This window comes from Macaca thibetana, chromosome 10, assembly GCF_024542745.1.
Source record: "Macaca thibetana thibetana isolate TM-01 chromosome 10, ASM2454274v1, whole genome shotgun sequence".
NCBI classification, from domain to species: Eukaryota; Metazoa; Chordata; class Mammalia; order Primates; family Cercopithecidae; genus Macaca; species Macaca thibetana.
Window position 1 is genome coordinate 31,371,209 of NC_065587.1, and position 16,432 is coordinate 31,387,640.

Genomic DNA, 16,432 nt, shown 5'->3' on the forward strand with positions numbered 1-16,432 from the left:
TAAAAGACTTTAAGCAAGAGACATGCATTAACAAAGATAAGTGTAAGGCAGTTTATTGCAAAAGCAAGAGTACATTCTGAAGGCTGAGGCAGAGCACGCTGCTCCAGAATAAGATCGCCCCAACTGGCACTGGGAAACCTCCCTTACGGGAGGTTTAATGATTATGCATAAATGGGCGGGAAGAGGTGTTACTCATAAGCATGTTTTGTTTGGGTGGTCTAGCAGCGCATGCACTGTGGCTCTACATGCTAGTGCATTTATCGCATGTCTCATTAGCATCTTAAATCTTCACTGAGGAGGTGTGTTTTTTACCGTTACAATGAGCAAAAGTTACTTTCGAAGCAAGCAAAACTGGGGCAAAATATACAACACAGGCTCCTTGGGGTGGAAAGTCCCTTGTGGGGTTAGTTCCTATTTGAGCTGGATAAGCTCAATGAAAGAGGGGTTGGGGCTTTTGAAACCCCAGGTGTGGTTAACATGTCTCAGAGGTCATAGTCCCTTCCGGGCATGCTAGGGGCTGAGGCCGACCTGGAATCCACTTCCCTGCTCATATCTAACCATCTGCCTAGTCTAACAGAAGGACCTTCCAGGGCAGGAGACGGGCTCACAGCTTTTCCTGAGCAGAGGAAGAAACATGGGGCATGCTTGTAGGAAAAGAAAGCCCAAGGATCAAGAGCAGAGCAAGTGAGGCTGGCCCTGGGTCATCGCGTGGTCTGGGTTGAAGGCAGCAGTAACCTGTGCTGACACATAGCTGTGGAGCTGGAGGGAGATGAGAGGGTTCAGAGTGTAGTGTGGAGGTAAACTGATCAGGCTTGCTGATGGATCAGATGTTGGGGAATGAAAAAGGATAGGTCATGTTGGCAGGGCACGGTGGCTCACGCCTGTAATCTCAGCACTTTGGGAGGCCCAGGCGGGCAGATCACCTGAGGTCAGGAGTTAAAGACCAGCCTGGCCAACATGGTGAAACCCCATCTCTATTAAAAATATAAAAATTAGCTGGGCGTGGTGGCGGGCGCCTGTAGTCCCAGCTACTCTGGAGGTTGAAGCAGGAGAATGGCGTGAACCCGGGAGGCAAAGGTTGCAGTGAGCCGAGATCACACCACTGCATTCCAGCCTGGGCAACAGAGCAAGACTCTGTCTGAAAACAAACAAAAAACCTCACAGGATTGGTACACTGAATATTACAAAAAACCGATGAAAGAAATAAAAGAAGATGTGAATAGATGGAGAGACATACCAAGTCCATGGATTGGAAGAGTCAAATAGTAAGAATGTCAGTTCTTTCCCAACCCAATTAATAATACATATATTAATACAGTATTCCTTATATTGGTATAGTATTAATACAGGAATACTAATATTTCTATCAAAACTTCAGGAATGTTTTTTGTACTATTAAGGGAAAATGAAAATGGAAGCTGAGGTTTGGATATGCCCCTAGGCCAACTGCCTCTAGCCATGTAACTGAAAGTTAAGCTGTCCTCCCTCAGTGTGATAGCATTACAAAGAAAGCTTATGCACAGTAGGGAACAATATACTTCCTCATTCATGCTTTATAAACTGTGCTGTAACTGCTGTGAATTGGGGCTTCATACCACTTCCAGTTTGGGGTTTCTTGGTTCATGAAATCTTTTACAGGCACAATAAGCTTTTTAAAATATTTTTATTTGTTTATTTTTTGAGACAGAGTCTCACTCTGTCACCCAGGCTGGAGTGAAGTGGCATGACCCTGGCTCACTGCAACCTCTGCCTCACTGGTTCAAGTGAGTCTCCTGCCTCAGCCTCCTGAGTAGCTGGGATTACAGGTGAGCACCACCATGCCCAGCTAGTATTTATATTTTTAGTATCATGAGGGTTTCACCATATTTATAGCCCAGGCTGTTATTGAACCCCTGGTCTCAAGTGATCTGCCTGCCTCGGCCGAAGTGCAGGGATTAGAGAAGTGAGCCATTACACCCAGCCTAAAATTTTTTTTTATTGCCGGGTGCAGTGGCTCATGTCTGTAATCCTGGCACTTTGGAAGGCCGAGGATGGTGTATCACTTGAGGTCAGGAGTTCAAGACCAGCCTCACCAACATGGTGAAACCCCGTCTCTACTAAAAATACAAATATTAGCTGGGTGTGGTGCCACACACCTGTAATCCCAGCTACTCGGGAGGCTGAGGCACAAGAATCGCTTGAAGCCAGGAGGCAGAGGTTGCAATGAGCCAAGTTTGTGCCACTGCACTCCAGCTTGGGTGACAGAGTGAGACTCTGTCTCAAAAAATAATAATAAAATAAATTTTAAAATAAGTAATTTTTAAATTTTGATTTGATTTTACTTGTGACAGTAGATGTAAATGAGATTATTCTGAAATTATATATATAAAGGCAAAGGAACTAGAATAGCTCAAATAATTTTGAAAAAGAACAATAAAATGGGAGGAATCTGCCCAATTTCAAGATTACTACATAGCTACAGTAATCAAAGCTGTGGTGTGGATAGAGTGTTAGACACATAGATCAGTGAAACAGAATGGAAAACCCACAGAGCCGGGTAAACATGCCCAGTTGTGTTACACATGATTTTGGACAAAGGTGCAGAAGCAATAGAGTGGAGGAAAGATATCTTTCAGCAAATAGTGTTGGAGCAATTAGATATCCATCGGCAAAAAAATGGACATCAACCCAAGTCCCATACCATACACCAAAATTAATTCAAAATGGCTTATGGAGTTAAATGTAAAACCATAAAACTTCTAGGAAAAAAAAGAAAATCTTTTTTTTTTTGAGACTGTTGATTTTTAATATTTTCTTTAAAAAATACAAAGGAAATTAACTCTGTGGGTTAATACAATTCAGGGAAAGAGGGAAAAATGGAATTTCAGAGCAAAGGTTGTTTAGGTTATCACATTCCCACACTCCCAATACCTATAAAACAAGAATTTCACTCCATGACACAGAGGAATATTGAATGATAGCCCAGAAATGTTGATAGTTGAGGTACTGAAACTAACAAAAGGATTTTGGTTGTCCTTGGTTATTCTGTCCTGTGATGAATAAAATATACACTAAAGGACAGGTAAGGAAAACTTATAGCAGAAAAAAGACTAAATGTACCAAACACAGCAGTACAAACCACTCCTTGGCAGAAGTGTGCTTCTGAAAGAATGGGGCAGTAATCAGGTAGCTGAAATAGTAGGCTACTGTCACTCCCAGCCCATCCCCAAATAAATAGTGTGGAAGTGTAATAGTGTAGTAGTATTTGATTCAACAAAGAAAGTCTTTCACCCCCATTCAAGGCAAACATTGCCATGGCTAGATGAGCCCTGGCAGGTAATAAGACAACTGTAAAATCACAGGTACTTCTAGTTTATCCCCAGTTATACCGAACTCCCACATTGATGTCATCTTCTCTCATCCCAATATTTGTTCACTCTTTTATTTCCCCAAGGTGTGAAAGACCTTGGGGAAATAAAAAGATCTTTCAAATAATATGCCCTTCTCCATCTTCCAAGCTATGTAATACTTCAGTGCTGTTCTAAGTTCACTGACATTCCATCCAGTTCAGTTTACTTCACTTATTCTAACTTCAATTGTGATATATAAATCCGGACCTCCAAAAGAAGTGTCAGATGAGTCTCTCCCCCTTGGCCCCAAAGTTTTGTGGGGTTTTCCCTTTTGTTTCTCTCTAGAATGGAACTGTGTTGCCCCTAGCTACCTGGAGATTAGAAAATGTATTTGTTCTTGGAAAAAAAAAAAAAGACTTGAATTTTACCAAGTTTACCTAAATTGGTATCCTTCCAATCATCTAGGCTGGATATTACCCACATCTAGTAGGCAATACTCACCTTAGTTCTTTGCAACGTATGAGGCACAACATACATATAGTACACCAAGCACGTGGTAAGTTAGAAATGACAGGAAAGTGCTCCCCAAAGCAGTGGGAGAGGTCATGTGGTCTCTTACATCCATTCAATGTACATTCTTTTCCCTGGAGTATGTTACCCACCCTTCTCAGGAACAACAACCAGGACGAGGGGGAGTATGTGTCAAATAAGTACAATCATCACTGCACTGGTGCCTGTAATCACCCTGTGCACACAGTGAGAAACAGACATTCTGGAAAGGATTCTTGATTCTCCCACTAACTGTCCGCTGGACTGGTCACTAGCTCTGGATGGTGCTCCAACAATGGTCACTTCTTGTGGAGAACACACACCAGCATCACAGCACTGGGTTCCCATGGATGTCATGACTTCCCAGCTGTCGATGATAGGGTCATAACATTCAATGCTACTTAGCAGGGAATTACCATCATATCCTGAAGTTGCATAGAGTCTCCCCCAAAGCACTGTGGCCCCTACATTGCATCGTAGAGTGGTCATATTGGTGACAGTTGTCCAGGAATCAGTGAGAATGTTGTATGCTTCATTGGAAGAAAGGTGGGCTGTACCATCAAATCCCCCCACCACATAAATATGGTCATTCATCAGGGCTACTCCCACACCAGAACACTCGATGGCCATTGATGTAACATTAGTCCGATGTCCTGTATGAGGGTATATTTCTCAACTGAATTTAAGATATTCAAACCGTCATACCCTCCTAGACAGTGGATCACTCCACTGGCCACTACGGGTCCAGCACCTTCCTGGGCTGCCTGCATATCTCCCAGCATGCTCCACTGGTCAATGTTTGGATCATACCACTCCATACTGGTGTGACACCTGCTTCCATCAAAGTCTCCAGAGACACAGATCATATCTCCCCGGGTGGTGGCTCCAGCAAGACCTTGTCAGACATTAATCGGGGTCACAGAATACCAGACCCCATCCTCATCTGCTATGTAGTCTAGACATTCCACTGAACTAAGGCAGGAACAGCTATCATAGCCACCAATAATGTAGATTCGGTCATGTAGGGACACTGAGGCCACATAATGTCTGTTACGAGTGATGTTTGGCAAAAATCTCCACTCCTGAGTCTTAGGGTCATATTTCTCTACCACGTCAGTGGGAGACTGCTGGCTTCCGAAGGCCCCAGCCACCAAAAGCACTTCATTGGCTCCTAGGTGAGCCCTTGTCCTGGGTCCCTGCATCTGACACTGAAGTTCAGGCCTCAGATGAAACTTCTTTGCTTCATCCACCAGATCCCTGCATTGTAAACTACAGCGGAAGAAAGGCTCAGCATCTGTTACATCTGTGATATACCTGGGGGTTAGCAGGGGCATCCGCACATACTGTAGCAGGTTAGGCAAGGGTTTTTCCCGCTGTTTCTTGACGTGCTTCAGGCAGTTGATGACAGCCTCAAAGACTGGCTCTTCAGAATCCACCTGAATTTCATCGCACTTGATTAGCTTTTCCACCCCTCCTTGACTCAGAAGAATGAACTCTTCATGCTACACCACTTCAGGAAAATGCTTCTGGCTGCTTGCATCAGGTCAACACAATTGGGGTTTTAGCAAAATCCCTAATAACCCAGGCAATTAGAAGGGTCCAACTGACTAAGAACTCACAACAGGCTTGTTTCACACCTTTCAACTGAAGCAGACAGGTTGCAGGAAGCAGTTCTTGTGCATTCTCCACTGTCACATGTACTGTTTCTGTGTGCACAAAGTCCGATAAAATGTCCATGGTAGAGGCAGTCAAACTTTGGATGTCAACATAAGGTTTCCCCTTCTGTGAAAGCTCACTAGTGAACATGGCACAGAAGTAATCACTACAGGCAACCAGCACAATCCAATGGGCAGGGAAGTCTTTCTGCTCTACTCTCAATGTCACATCATAGGGTATTGCTTTTCCTGAGGGAGTTCATTGAATTGAGGATGGATTTAGCATGAGTATTTGTCATTATGTCTTTGGGGGCCATAATGCCTCCCATAAAGCAGTATAGAGAAAGAACAAAATGGGTCCTTGGATTCTGCAACTCTGCTCCTGAAACCACACAGCCGCGCCAGGGCCCATCCCCAGCCTGTGAGGATGGAGTGGGGCATGGGGCCAGCAGGCAGCTCAGGAGGAGCCGAAGCGTCGCCACCGTCGCCCACCCTCCCACCCCCTGGGCGCAGTGGCTCTGGAGCCGTCTGGGTCTGGTCCCTGCGGCGGCCGTGTGATGTGATGACCAGAAGAAAATCTTGAGGATCTAGCTAGAGCAAGGAATTCTTAGACTTGACCCCAAAAGTATGAGCCATAAAAAGAAAAATTGATAAGCTGGACTCCATCAAAATTAAAAAATATTTGCAAACCACCTATCTGACAAAGGACTAGTATTAAATAAATACATATATAAACAACTCTTAAAACTCAATGAAAGGCCAGACGCGGTGACTCACACCTGTGATCCCAACATTTTGAAAGGCCAAAGTGGGCGGATCACGAGGTCAGGAGTTCGAGACCAGCCTGGCCAACATGGTGAAACCCCGTGTCTACTAAATATACAAAAATTAGTCGGGCACAGTGGCACACGCCTGTAATCCCAGCTACTTGGGAGGCCGAGGCAGGAGAATTGCTTGAACCTGGGAGGTGGAGGTTGCAGTGAGCGGAGACAGTGCACTCCAACCTGGGCGACAGAGTGAGTGTCCGTCTCAAAACAAAACAAAACCTTGGCAAAATACTGCAAATAACCCCATTAGAAAGAGGGCAAAAGAAGCTGGGCACGGTGACTCACACCTGTAATCCCAGCGCTTTGAGAGGCCGAGGCGGGTGGATCACGAGGTCAGGAGATTGAGACCATCCTGGCTAACAGTGAAACCCTGTCTCTACTAAAAATAGAAAACATTAGCTGGGTGTGGTGGTAGATGCCTTGTAGTCCCAGCCACTCGGGAGGCTGAGGCAGGAGAATGGTGTGAACCTGGGAGACAGAGCTTGCAGTGAGCCGAGATCACGCCGCTGCATTCCAGCCTGGGCGACAGAGCGAGACTCTGTCTCAAAAAAAAAAAAAAAAAAAAAGAAGGCAAAAGAGTTGAAGAAGCATTTCACTGAAGAGGATATACAAATGGCAAATAAGCATATAAGGAGATGTGTAACATTATTAGCTATTAGGGAGATGCAGATTAAAGCCACAGTGAGAGAACTACCTCAGGATGACTAAAATAAAAAGTAGTGACAGTACAAAATACTGGTGACTGTGCAGGGAAACTATGCTCATGCATTGCTGATAGGAATGTGAAATGGTACAGCCACTCTGGAAAACAGATTTGGCAGTTCTTCCAACTATCATGTGACCCAGCAGTTACCATCCTGGGTGTTTATCCTAGAGAAATGAAAACTACTCTGTATACGTTAGCTAGGCATGGTGATGCGTGCCTGTAATCCCAGCTACTTGGGAGGCTGAGGCATGAGAATTGCTTGAACCCAGGAGGCAGAAGTTGCAGTGAGCCAAGATTTTGCCACTATACTCCAGCATGGGCAATAGACCAAGATCCTGTCTCAAAAAATAAAAAAATTTTAAAAACTTACCTGTACATGAAGATTAATAGTAGCTTTATTGGTAATAGCCAGAAACTGGAAACAAATCAGATGTTTTCAACAGTGAATGGTTAAACAAGCTGTGGTGGATACACATGGAATACTACTCAGCAATAGAAAAGGAACTAACTATTGGTACATGTTGAATACCCCTTATCTGAAATGCTGGGGACCAGAAGTGTTTTGGATTTCAGATTTTTTCAGATTTTGGAATCTTTGCATTATAGTTACTGCTTTAGCATTTCTTATCCAAAAGTCTGAAATGCATTTCGTTTGAGTGCCATGTATGTACTCAAAAAGTCTCAGATTTTGAATGTACTCAACGTGTACATGCAATAACTTGGTAGAACCTGGGTTGGGGTAGAAAGCCAATATCAGAAGGTTGTATACTGATTTAATTCAGACAACACTCTTGAAGTTACAAAATGGTAGAAATAGAGAAGAGATTGGTGGTTTCCAGGGCTTAAGGAAGGGATTAGAGTAAGGGAGGTGAGTGGGTGTCACCCTAAAGGGCAGCCCCTTGGGATCCTGGTGGCTGTGTCCGCGTCAGCATCCTGGTGACACTGTGATATAGTGACACAGGCTCTTACCATTGCGGAAGGAAGGCACATGGGACCTCTGTATTGTTACTTCCAACTATACGTTACTCTACACTTATCTCAAAATTAAAAGTTTAATTCAAAAGAAAAACCTCAGCTGGGTGTGGTGGCTGATGCCTATAATCCTAGCACTTTGGGAGGCTGAGGCAGGCAGGTCACAAGGTCAGGAAATCGAGACCATCCTGGCCAACATGGTGAAACCCCGTCTCTACTAAAAATACAAAAATTCGCTGGGCTTAGTGGTGCATGCCTGTAATCCCAGCTACTTGGGAGGCTGAGGCAGGAGAATCATTTGAACCAGGGAGTAGGAGGTTGCAGTGAGCCGAGATCACGCCATAGCACTCCAGCCTGGTGACAGAGCGAGACTCCGTCTAAAAAAAAAAGAAACCCCCCCCAGACCCTTACTGGTGATAGGAGAAGACCTAAACCAAACCCTTGGTGTGTTTTCGTCCTCCCCACTGCTTTGTCCACCTCTCTAGACTCTTGTTTTGTCGCCCGCATGGCCTCAGTGTTAGTGACTTGCCCGGTGACATAGCTCTGGAGGCTTCACACCCTGAGGGGCTCCTCTACCCTCAAAACACCCAGGGCCTTGCCTTGGGGCCTTCTGTTGGCCTGCTCGGTGTGAGGGGTGGGTTCTTTTACCTTGGGGCCAAGGTAAGAGGTTCCCGTGATGGGGGCAGGCTGGGCCTGTAGAGATAGCCCACCAGAGGGAAGGTAAAAAGCCCACAAAAGATTCAGGACCAGGATCCAGAGCCATGTGTATTTTTCTCCCCACATAATAAGTTTGATGTCAGATATTATTTACAAACAGATTTTGAAAGCAGGGTCAGCAGGCCCGGAGGATTGCATGTCCAGTGGGAGTGGGAGAGGGGTGCAGGCCACTGAGGGCAGGTCAGCAGTCCCCAGGGTTCTGTGGCTTCTCCCAGACTGGCTTGAAAAAAATGTTTTTATTTTCTTGGAGTTCCCCCATGCAGATGTTAACTTTAGGGGCAAAGGAAAGACAAAGGTTACATTTCATCTCTGAGTCTATAGATGTATCCCCTATTGGGAAGAGGTTAGAAGTCAGTGACAAAGACAGTATGTCCCATGAGAATCGAGGGAGGATTCTTGTCTGTATGTGAGGAGTAAGTGGGAAGTGGTGCAGCCTCACAGTGTTGTCAGGCAGATGTGGGGTGGTGATTGGCCTTGACAGAGTACCCAGCCACCCTTCCTTACTGCCCTCTCACGCCATTTCTCCTGGTGGCTCCACACAGGTGTATGCCCACGCAGGCGCGACGCTGGAGGGGAAGATGTATATCACCTGCGGCCGCAGAGGGGAGGATTACCTGAAAGAGACACACTGCTACGACCCAGGCAGCAACACTTGGCACACACTGGCTGATGGGCCTGTGCGGCGCGCCTGGCACGGCATGGCGACCCTCCTCAACAAGCTGTATGTGATCGGGGGCAGCAACAACGATGCCGGATACAGGAGGGATGTGCACCAGGTGAGTGGGGCCAGGGGCTGTCCACACCCGTCATCATTCCCAACCCTCTCAGTTGTTGTTGATGGAAAATGTAATTGAAACATGTGCCTTTTAAAAATAGACTATTTTTCAAAGCAGTTTTAGGTTCACAGCAAAATTAAGTGGAAGGTACAGTTTCCATACACCCCTTTTTCCCTGCATACACATACAGCCTCCCCACTGCAGACCTCTCGCTCCACAGGGGTGGATATGTCACAGTTGTAGAAACTGCATTGATGCGTCACCATCAACCAGAGTCCACAGTGTTCACTCTTGGTACATTCTGTAGGTTTGGACAAATGTCACCATGACAGTATCATACACATACACATCTACCTTTGCTTATTATTCTTAAAAACTTTTAGGCCGGATGTGGTGGCACATGCCTGTAATCCAAGCAGTTTGGGAAGCCAAGGTGAGAGGATCGCTTGAGCTCAGGAGATTGAGACCAGCCTGGGCAACATGTTGAAACCCCATCTGTACAAAAATACAAAAATTAGCCAGGTGTGGTGGTGCATGCCTGTAATCTCAGCTACTTGGGAGGCTGAGGTGGGGGGATGGTTTGAGCCCAGGAGGCAGAGGTTGCGGTAAGCTGAGACCACGCCACTGCACTCCAGCCTGGGTGACAGAGCCAGGCCTTGTCTCAAAAAAAAAACTTTTAGAGTCAGGCTGGAGGCACATACCTGTAGTCCTAGCTACTCAGGAGGCTGAGGTGGGAGGATCGTTTCAGCCCAGCAGTTGGAGGCTTCATTGAGCTATGATCACACTGCTGTTCCCCAGCCTCGGTGACAGAATGAGACCCTGTCTCTATTAAAAACAAAACAAAACAAACAAAAGAACAAAACTTTTATTATAAAGTTAATATAACCACATTGCAGGAACTTTAAAAAATAGAGATGGGTGGCCAGGCATGGTGGCTCACGCCTGTAATTGCAGCACTTTGGGAGGCCGAGGTGGGTGGATATCTAGGTCAGGCGTTCAAGACCAGCTTGGCCAAGATGATGAAACCCCATCTCTATTAAAAATACAAAAATTAGCCAGGTGCGCTGGTGGGCGCCTATAATCCCAGTTACTTGGGAAGCCTGAGGCAGGAGAATCGCTGGAACCCCGGGGGGCGGAGGTTGCAGTGAGCCGAGATCGCACGACTGCACTCCAGCCTGGGCAACAGAGCAAGACTCCGTCTCAAAAAAAGAAAAAAAATAGAGATGGGTGAGGAAAAGCATTTATAATCAGGCCCCTGCAGCACTGTTTTTCCATATGACCATCTTCAGTATTGACTGTGTATGTTTTCTGCCTGAAAGCATCCCGTTCTGAGCTGGGCACAGTGGCTCACGCCTGTAATCCCTGCACTTCGGGAAGCCAAGGCAGGTGGATGGCTTGAGTCCAGGAATTGATACCAGCCTGGGCAACAGGGTGAAACCCCATCTCTGCTAAAAATACAAAAAAAAATTAGTCGGGCATGGTGGCTTGCACCTGTAGTCCCAGCTACTTGGGAGGCTGAGAGAGAATCACCTGAGCCCAGGAGGTTGAGGCTGCAGTGAACCTCAGTGATAGTGCCACCGCACTCCAGCCTGAGCGACAGAGCGAGACCTTGTCTCAAACAAACAAACAAACGAACAAAAAAGAGCATCCTATATCCCATTCTGCTTCTCTCAGTGACTTTTGTCCTGGGCATTTTCCAGTTTAACACTCAATCTTCATAATCCCCTCTTGTGTCTGAGTTTTAACTATTCCAAATAACATGACAAGTAACAGTTGCTTTGTTGGACTTTTCAAGTATTTTGGATTATTTCCTTAGGTTCATGCCACAGTTCTCAAAGTGTGATTCTCAGACTAACAGAGTCTGCATCACCTGGGAACGCTGTGTGATGAAGCACCTCAGACCCACTGATTCAGAAGCCCTGAGGGTGGGGCTTGGCAATCTGGGTTTTAACAGGCCCTCTGCTTGTGAGATCCTCCGGACCAGCACATTCATTTTCTATTGCTGCAGTAACCTATCTCCACAAACTTAGCAACTTAAGATAAATGTATTCTGCATTCACAAGTCCTCTGACAGGGCCTTGCCAGGCTAAAACCAGGGTGTGGTCAGGGCATCTTTCCTTTGTGGAGACCCTAGTGGGGATCTGCCTCCTTGCTCACCCAGGTGGTTAGAAGAATTCAGTCCCTGGCAGTTGCAGTCCCATTTCCTTGCTAGCTGTCAGCTGAGGGCCTTCTTGGCTTCTAAAGGTCCCCACTTTTCCTGGCTTCGGGGTGCTTCATCTTCAAAGCCAGCAATGGCAGGTTGAGTCCTCCTCACTTCTCAGCTCTCTCGTCTGGCTTTACCCTTCCTTTCTTTTGAGATGGAGTCTTGGTCTGTCACCCAGGCTGGGGGGTAGTGGTGCAATCTCAGCTAACTGCAACCTCTGCCTCCTGGGTTTAGGCGATTCTCCTGCCTTAGCCTCCTGAGTAGCTGGGAGGACTGCAGGTATTTGCCACCACACCTAGCTAATCTTTGTGTTTTTAGTAGATGGAGTTTTGCCATGTTGGCCAGGCTGGTCTCAAACTCCTGACCTCAGGTGATCCATGCACCTCAGCCTCCCAAAGTGCTGGGATTACAGGGTGAGCCACCACCCCCAGCCTCCCCTTCTACTTTTTTTTTTTTTTTTTTTTTTTTGAGATGGAGTCTCGCTCTGTCACCAGGCTGGAGTGCAGTGGTGCTCTTGGCTTACTGCACCCTTCGCCTCCCGGGTTCAAGCGATTCTCCTGCCTCAGCCTCCCGAGTAGCTGCGGTTACAGGGATGTGCCACCATGCCCAGCTGATTTTTGTATTTTTAGTAGAGACAGGGCTTCATCGTGTTGGCCAGGATGATCTCGATCTCTTGACCTTGTGATCCGCCCGCTTTGGCCTCCCAAAGTGCTGGGATTATAGGTGTGAGCCACTGCGCCCAGCCTCTCCCCTTCCACTTTTAAGGGCTCATGCAATTGGATGGGTCACCTGGAAAATCCAGGAAAACTGCCTCATCTCAGGGTTTGCACCCTTAATTCTTTTTTTTTTTTTTTTTTTTTTTTTTCTGTATTCTCGCACCCTCGATCCTATCTGCAAAGCCCCTTTGGCCACTTAAGGTAGCATATTCTGGAGATTAGGAACTAGACATCTTTGGGGGCCACTATTCTGCCACCATAGCTAGAGAACCAAAAACGGCTAATCAGTTAAGAAGATAAGATTTTCATGGCTCTTAATACTTACTGCCAAATTCCTTTTCTGGCATGTCAGACAGATACATAGTAGTATGGCTTTACCACACCCTCACCAGCATTGGGTTTTGTGATTTTTCTTCTCTGCAGTTGTTGCTAGTTAATAGTTGGAAAATTTGTCTCTGATGTTTTGATTTTGTATTTCTTGAATTACTAGTAGGTTGAACATTTTTCCATGTCTTTGTTTACTGTTTTGGACAATTTTGAAGACAAGAGAATGTTGATGTTGATTACTCCGCAAGGAATTACTTCCACTTTCTGTCTCCTCCCCCTGTCCTGCTGCCTGTGTTGAGTGCTGCCGGTGAGGTTGAAGACATTTCAGTGGAGTCCCTGTTTCTCAGGCAGCTTCCGTTTCCTGGAGGGGAGAGAAGCAGTGCCCTCAGACATGGGGAACAACCACATGCTGATGGGGGCATAGCCACACACTTGAGGGCAGAGACTGGCTTAGGGCCAGGTGGCCTGAAGGAGGGGCTAGGCTCGAGCAAAGCCAGAGGGAATCGGATCATTCTAGGGGAGGGCCCAAAAGACAGGCTCCTGCAGACTCAGCCATCCCTGAGTGAGAGAGCAGCAGCCTAGCCCATGGGCAGGATGTTTCAACACTGGCCCTGTGCCATCCTTCCAGGGGGTCTGACCTGTCGGAATGGTGGGTAGCTGTGGCCACCTTGGTCAGTGGGCTTGTAGGGGAGCTGGTAGCCTTGTCCCAGCAGGTGCTGGGCTTTATTCTGGCCTTGGCTTTGCAGGTGGCCTGCTACAGCTGCACGTCTGGACAGTGGTCTTCCGTCTGCCCACTTCCTGCTGGGCACGGTGAGCCTGGCATTGCCGTGCTGGACAACAGGATCTATGTGCTAGGTGGCCGCTCACACAACCGTGGCAGCCGCACGGGCTATGTGCACATTTACGATGTGGAGAAGGACTGCTGGGAGGAGGGGCCCCAGCTGGACAACTCCATCTCAGGCCTGGCGGCCTGTGTGCTCACCTTGCCTCGCTCCCTGCTCCTCGAGCCGCCCCGCGGTACCCCTGACCGCAGCCAGGCCGACCCGGACTTTGCCTCTGAGGTGATGAGTGTGTCTGACTGGGAGGAGTTTGACAACTCCAGTGAGGACTAGGCTTCCCGTGCCTGGTGTCAGAGGGAAGGGCAGCTGGGGCTGCAGGGCAGTGAAACCCACGCAGCCTAGGCCACAGCACTTTACTCCAGGGCAGGGCCCCCTGCCCCTGTTGGCCACAGCTTGGGGGCCCTGCCCTCTTTCTTCACACCAGCCCCTTGGCCAGCCTGCCGCAGGCATCTCAGGGCCGTGCAGATCCCGGCCTGTGGATTACATCACAGCAGGAAATGCTTCTGAAAGGCTTTGGTCTTCCTCAGTGAGCCCTGGAGGGGTTGGCCTTCTCTTTCCTCCCTGCCTAGATCAGTCCTTATCCAATGGGACCTGGGAGCTGACAGCCTGGGCAGGGGGGCTGAGGTACGTGGCAGCCCTCTTTCTGTGAATGGGGTGGGCCTGTGGGAGTAGCTGGGGTTGGAGGATGAGAGCTCCTGAGGGGCAGAGGAGCAGAGATGCATCAGCTCTCCTGGGACTGGCTCTGTGATAAAAAGACCCCTCCCGCTGGGTTTTCAGACCCCATGTTGTTGATCAATGAAATAAAGCATCTTACAGAAGGTGTTAACTGTTTTTCTGTAGCCACAGCCTCAGTTCCTTTCCACAGTGCATCCAAGCTGCATCCCTGGGAAGTGTGGCTTCTGGGGTCAGAGCTGCCGTCTGGGAGGCTGTGGAAGCCCAGGCCAGAAGCCAAGTGGCACTAGGAAGACCCTGCCTGAGAGGGAAGCACAGTCAACTCCACAGGCTAACAGGGCAGTCAGTGGGAAAGCTGGAACTTGCCCTGGTCTGGTGACAGGTGGTTGTGTAGCCCACTTGAGTGTCTTTTCTGGTGTGGAACTTGTCTCCCAACCAGGGCAGCACGAAGAATTTCAGTTCAGCTCCAGTTAGGAGTCTCTCAGCCTGAGAGGGTCAGGGAGCCAGAGCCTCAGCACCTGGGAGCGGGGCAGCATCACAGGGGCATGGAGGGTGGCCCCTCTGGCCTGTGCCCGGCTCTTCCCAACCTCCTAAAGCTGAGTGTGCCGGGGAGGGGATCTGCATGTGCTACAGGTTTTCCAGGTAACCCTTAGACACCCAGTCTCAAGGACCACACTGGCACAGCATCTGGGACCCTCCCCTTTTCACCTGTCCCGGTGCTTTTCTTGCCCTCTTGAGACCACCAGGCTTAGCCTGCACCCTGCATGGATGGGCTGTGAGTCCACACCAGCGTGACCACAGGGCTGCACCACCCGAAGCTTTCTTCCATCTAGATGCCCTCACAGGGTCTGCACCTGCAGACTCCTACTATGGGCCTTGTGCCCAGAGCCATCCTGCAGACAGGGCTGTAACTGGCCAAGGCCCCATCCTCTCCCAGTTGACTGGGCAGAGCATGGGGACAGCCATGTGTTTTTGCTGGCATCCTGTCCCAGAAGAGAAGGGGGCAGTATGCTGCTTGATGGGAGAGGGGATGGGGAGGGGGGATCATCAGTCACTCTGGGCTCTCCTAAATGGATACCCCAAGGATTCTTGAGAGTAGAGGCAAATCCCTCGGAGTTGGCCTGTGCCTCCAGGGCTGTGGTATGTGGGTGTGTGTGAGACCTGAAGACCTTCCTCACTGTCCTGGGCCCTGAGTACCCCTGAGGAAACATGACATCGCCTTAGGGCAGCAGACCCGGTGTTGAGCCCCGGTGGGGCAGGATGGCTACACACTCCAGTGTCATCTCCCTTCTCCCGAGGGTGGGGTTCAGAGTAGGAACCCCACTCTGTGGGTCTCAGATCCAGCACTTCCTGTATCTCTGCTACCACCTGGCAGGCCAGGGCAGTAGCTCCTGCAGACCTCAGAGGTTTCTGGAAAGGAGCACCAGACATGCCCCACCACTCTCCAGTGTGTTCTGACACCATGCTGGCTGGCACCATCTCACCTGAGCCACCAGCCACAGCCACAGGTTTGCAGGAGGCCTCTGGTCTGCAGGAGCAGGAAGGGCTCACTGAGGTCCTGCACAGCCTGGGGAGGAGTGGAGAGTGCCTTGGAATTGGGCGCAGCCTGGCCCTGCCAATGTCGGCCTTGGGGCGCAGCTGGGTTTCTAAGGGCTACATCTCATACCCCTGAGCTGAGGCAACCCAACTTGTGCTCTCCAGTGTGGCTAGGCTCCTGGTCCCCGCTTTCACGCAAAACCCTCCTCAGCCTTCAAGGTCCACTTCCTTCTGGCAGCCATCCTGGCCAAAGCCAGCAGGCCAGGGCTCCAGGCTCCAGCAGTTTGCCTGTGTGGTGGTCAATTGTCTCTGGGTTCCTTCTACATCCTGGTGCCACGTGGATGATCCTTCATTCCTCCCATACTTCTCAGTCTTCCCCCAGGGGTGCAGTGGTGGCTGGGACAAATGAGGGCTCTGCCCATGACACCCAAAGTTGCCATCCACTGCAAGGGATGTATGCACCAGGTCATGAGGTGAGGCTGGGGACGATGCTTGTCCTGAGAGCATTGGTGGATAGCCACATGCGAGATTAAGAAGACTACTCTGGATGACAAACAGGGGTGGGCAGAGATCTGAGACATTTAGGAGGTCCTGAGGGATTGGGGGGG

The 16,432-nt window shown here is 48.7% G+C and overlaps 2 protein-coding genes and 1 pseudogene across 3 annotated transcripts in view; 2 read left to right on the top strand and 1 right to left on the bottom strand.

Moving 5' to 3' along the window:
- The window catches only part of KLHL22 (kelch like family member 22), a 54,974-nt gene extending 40,527 nt beyond the window's left edge, over positions 1-14,447 (top strand). Inside the window, exons 6-7 of the mRNA XM_050746092.1 lie at positions 9,298-9,531; positions 13,524-14,447. Coding sequence (XP_050602049.1) covers positions 9,298-9,531; positions 13,524-13,889 — 600 coding nt within the window. The 3' untranslated portion in view covers positions 13,890-14,447. The remainder of the gene's footprint in view (positions 1-9,297; positions 9,532-13,523) is intronic.
- DGCR6L (DiGeorge syndrome critical region gene 6 like) overlaps positions 1-16,432 on the top strand; it is a 197,137-nt gene that overhangs the window by 35,402 nt on the left and 145,303 nt on the right. The gene's annotated exons all lie outside the window — the stretch shown is intronic.
- LOC126929617 (kelch-like protein 12) lies at positions 3,695-6,498 on the bottom strand (annotated as a pseudogene). Its single transcript, XR_007717247.1, has one exon. The product of XR_007717247.1 is annotated as a kelch-like protein 12 (transcript).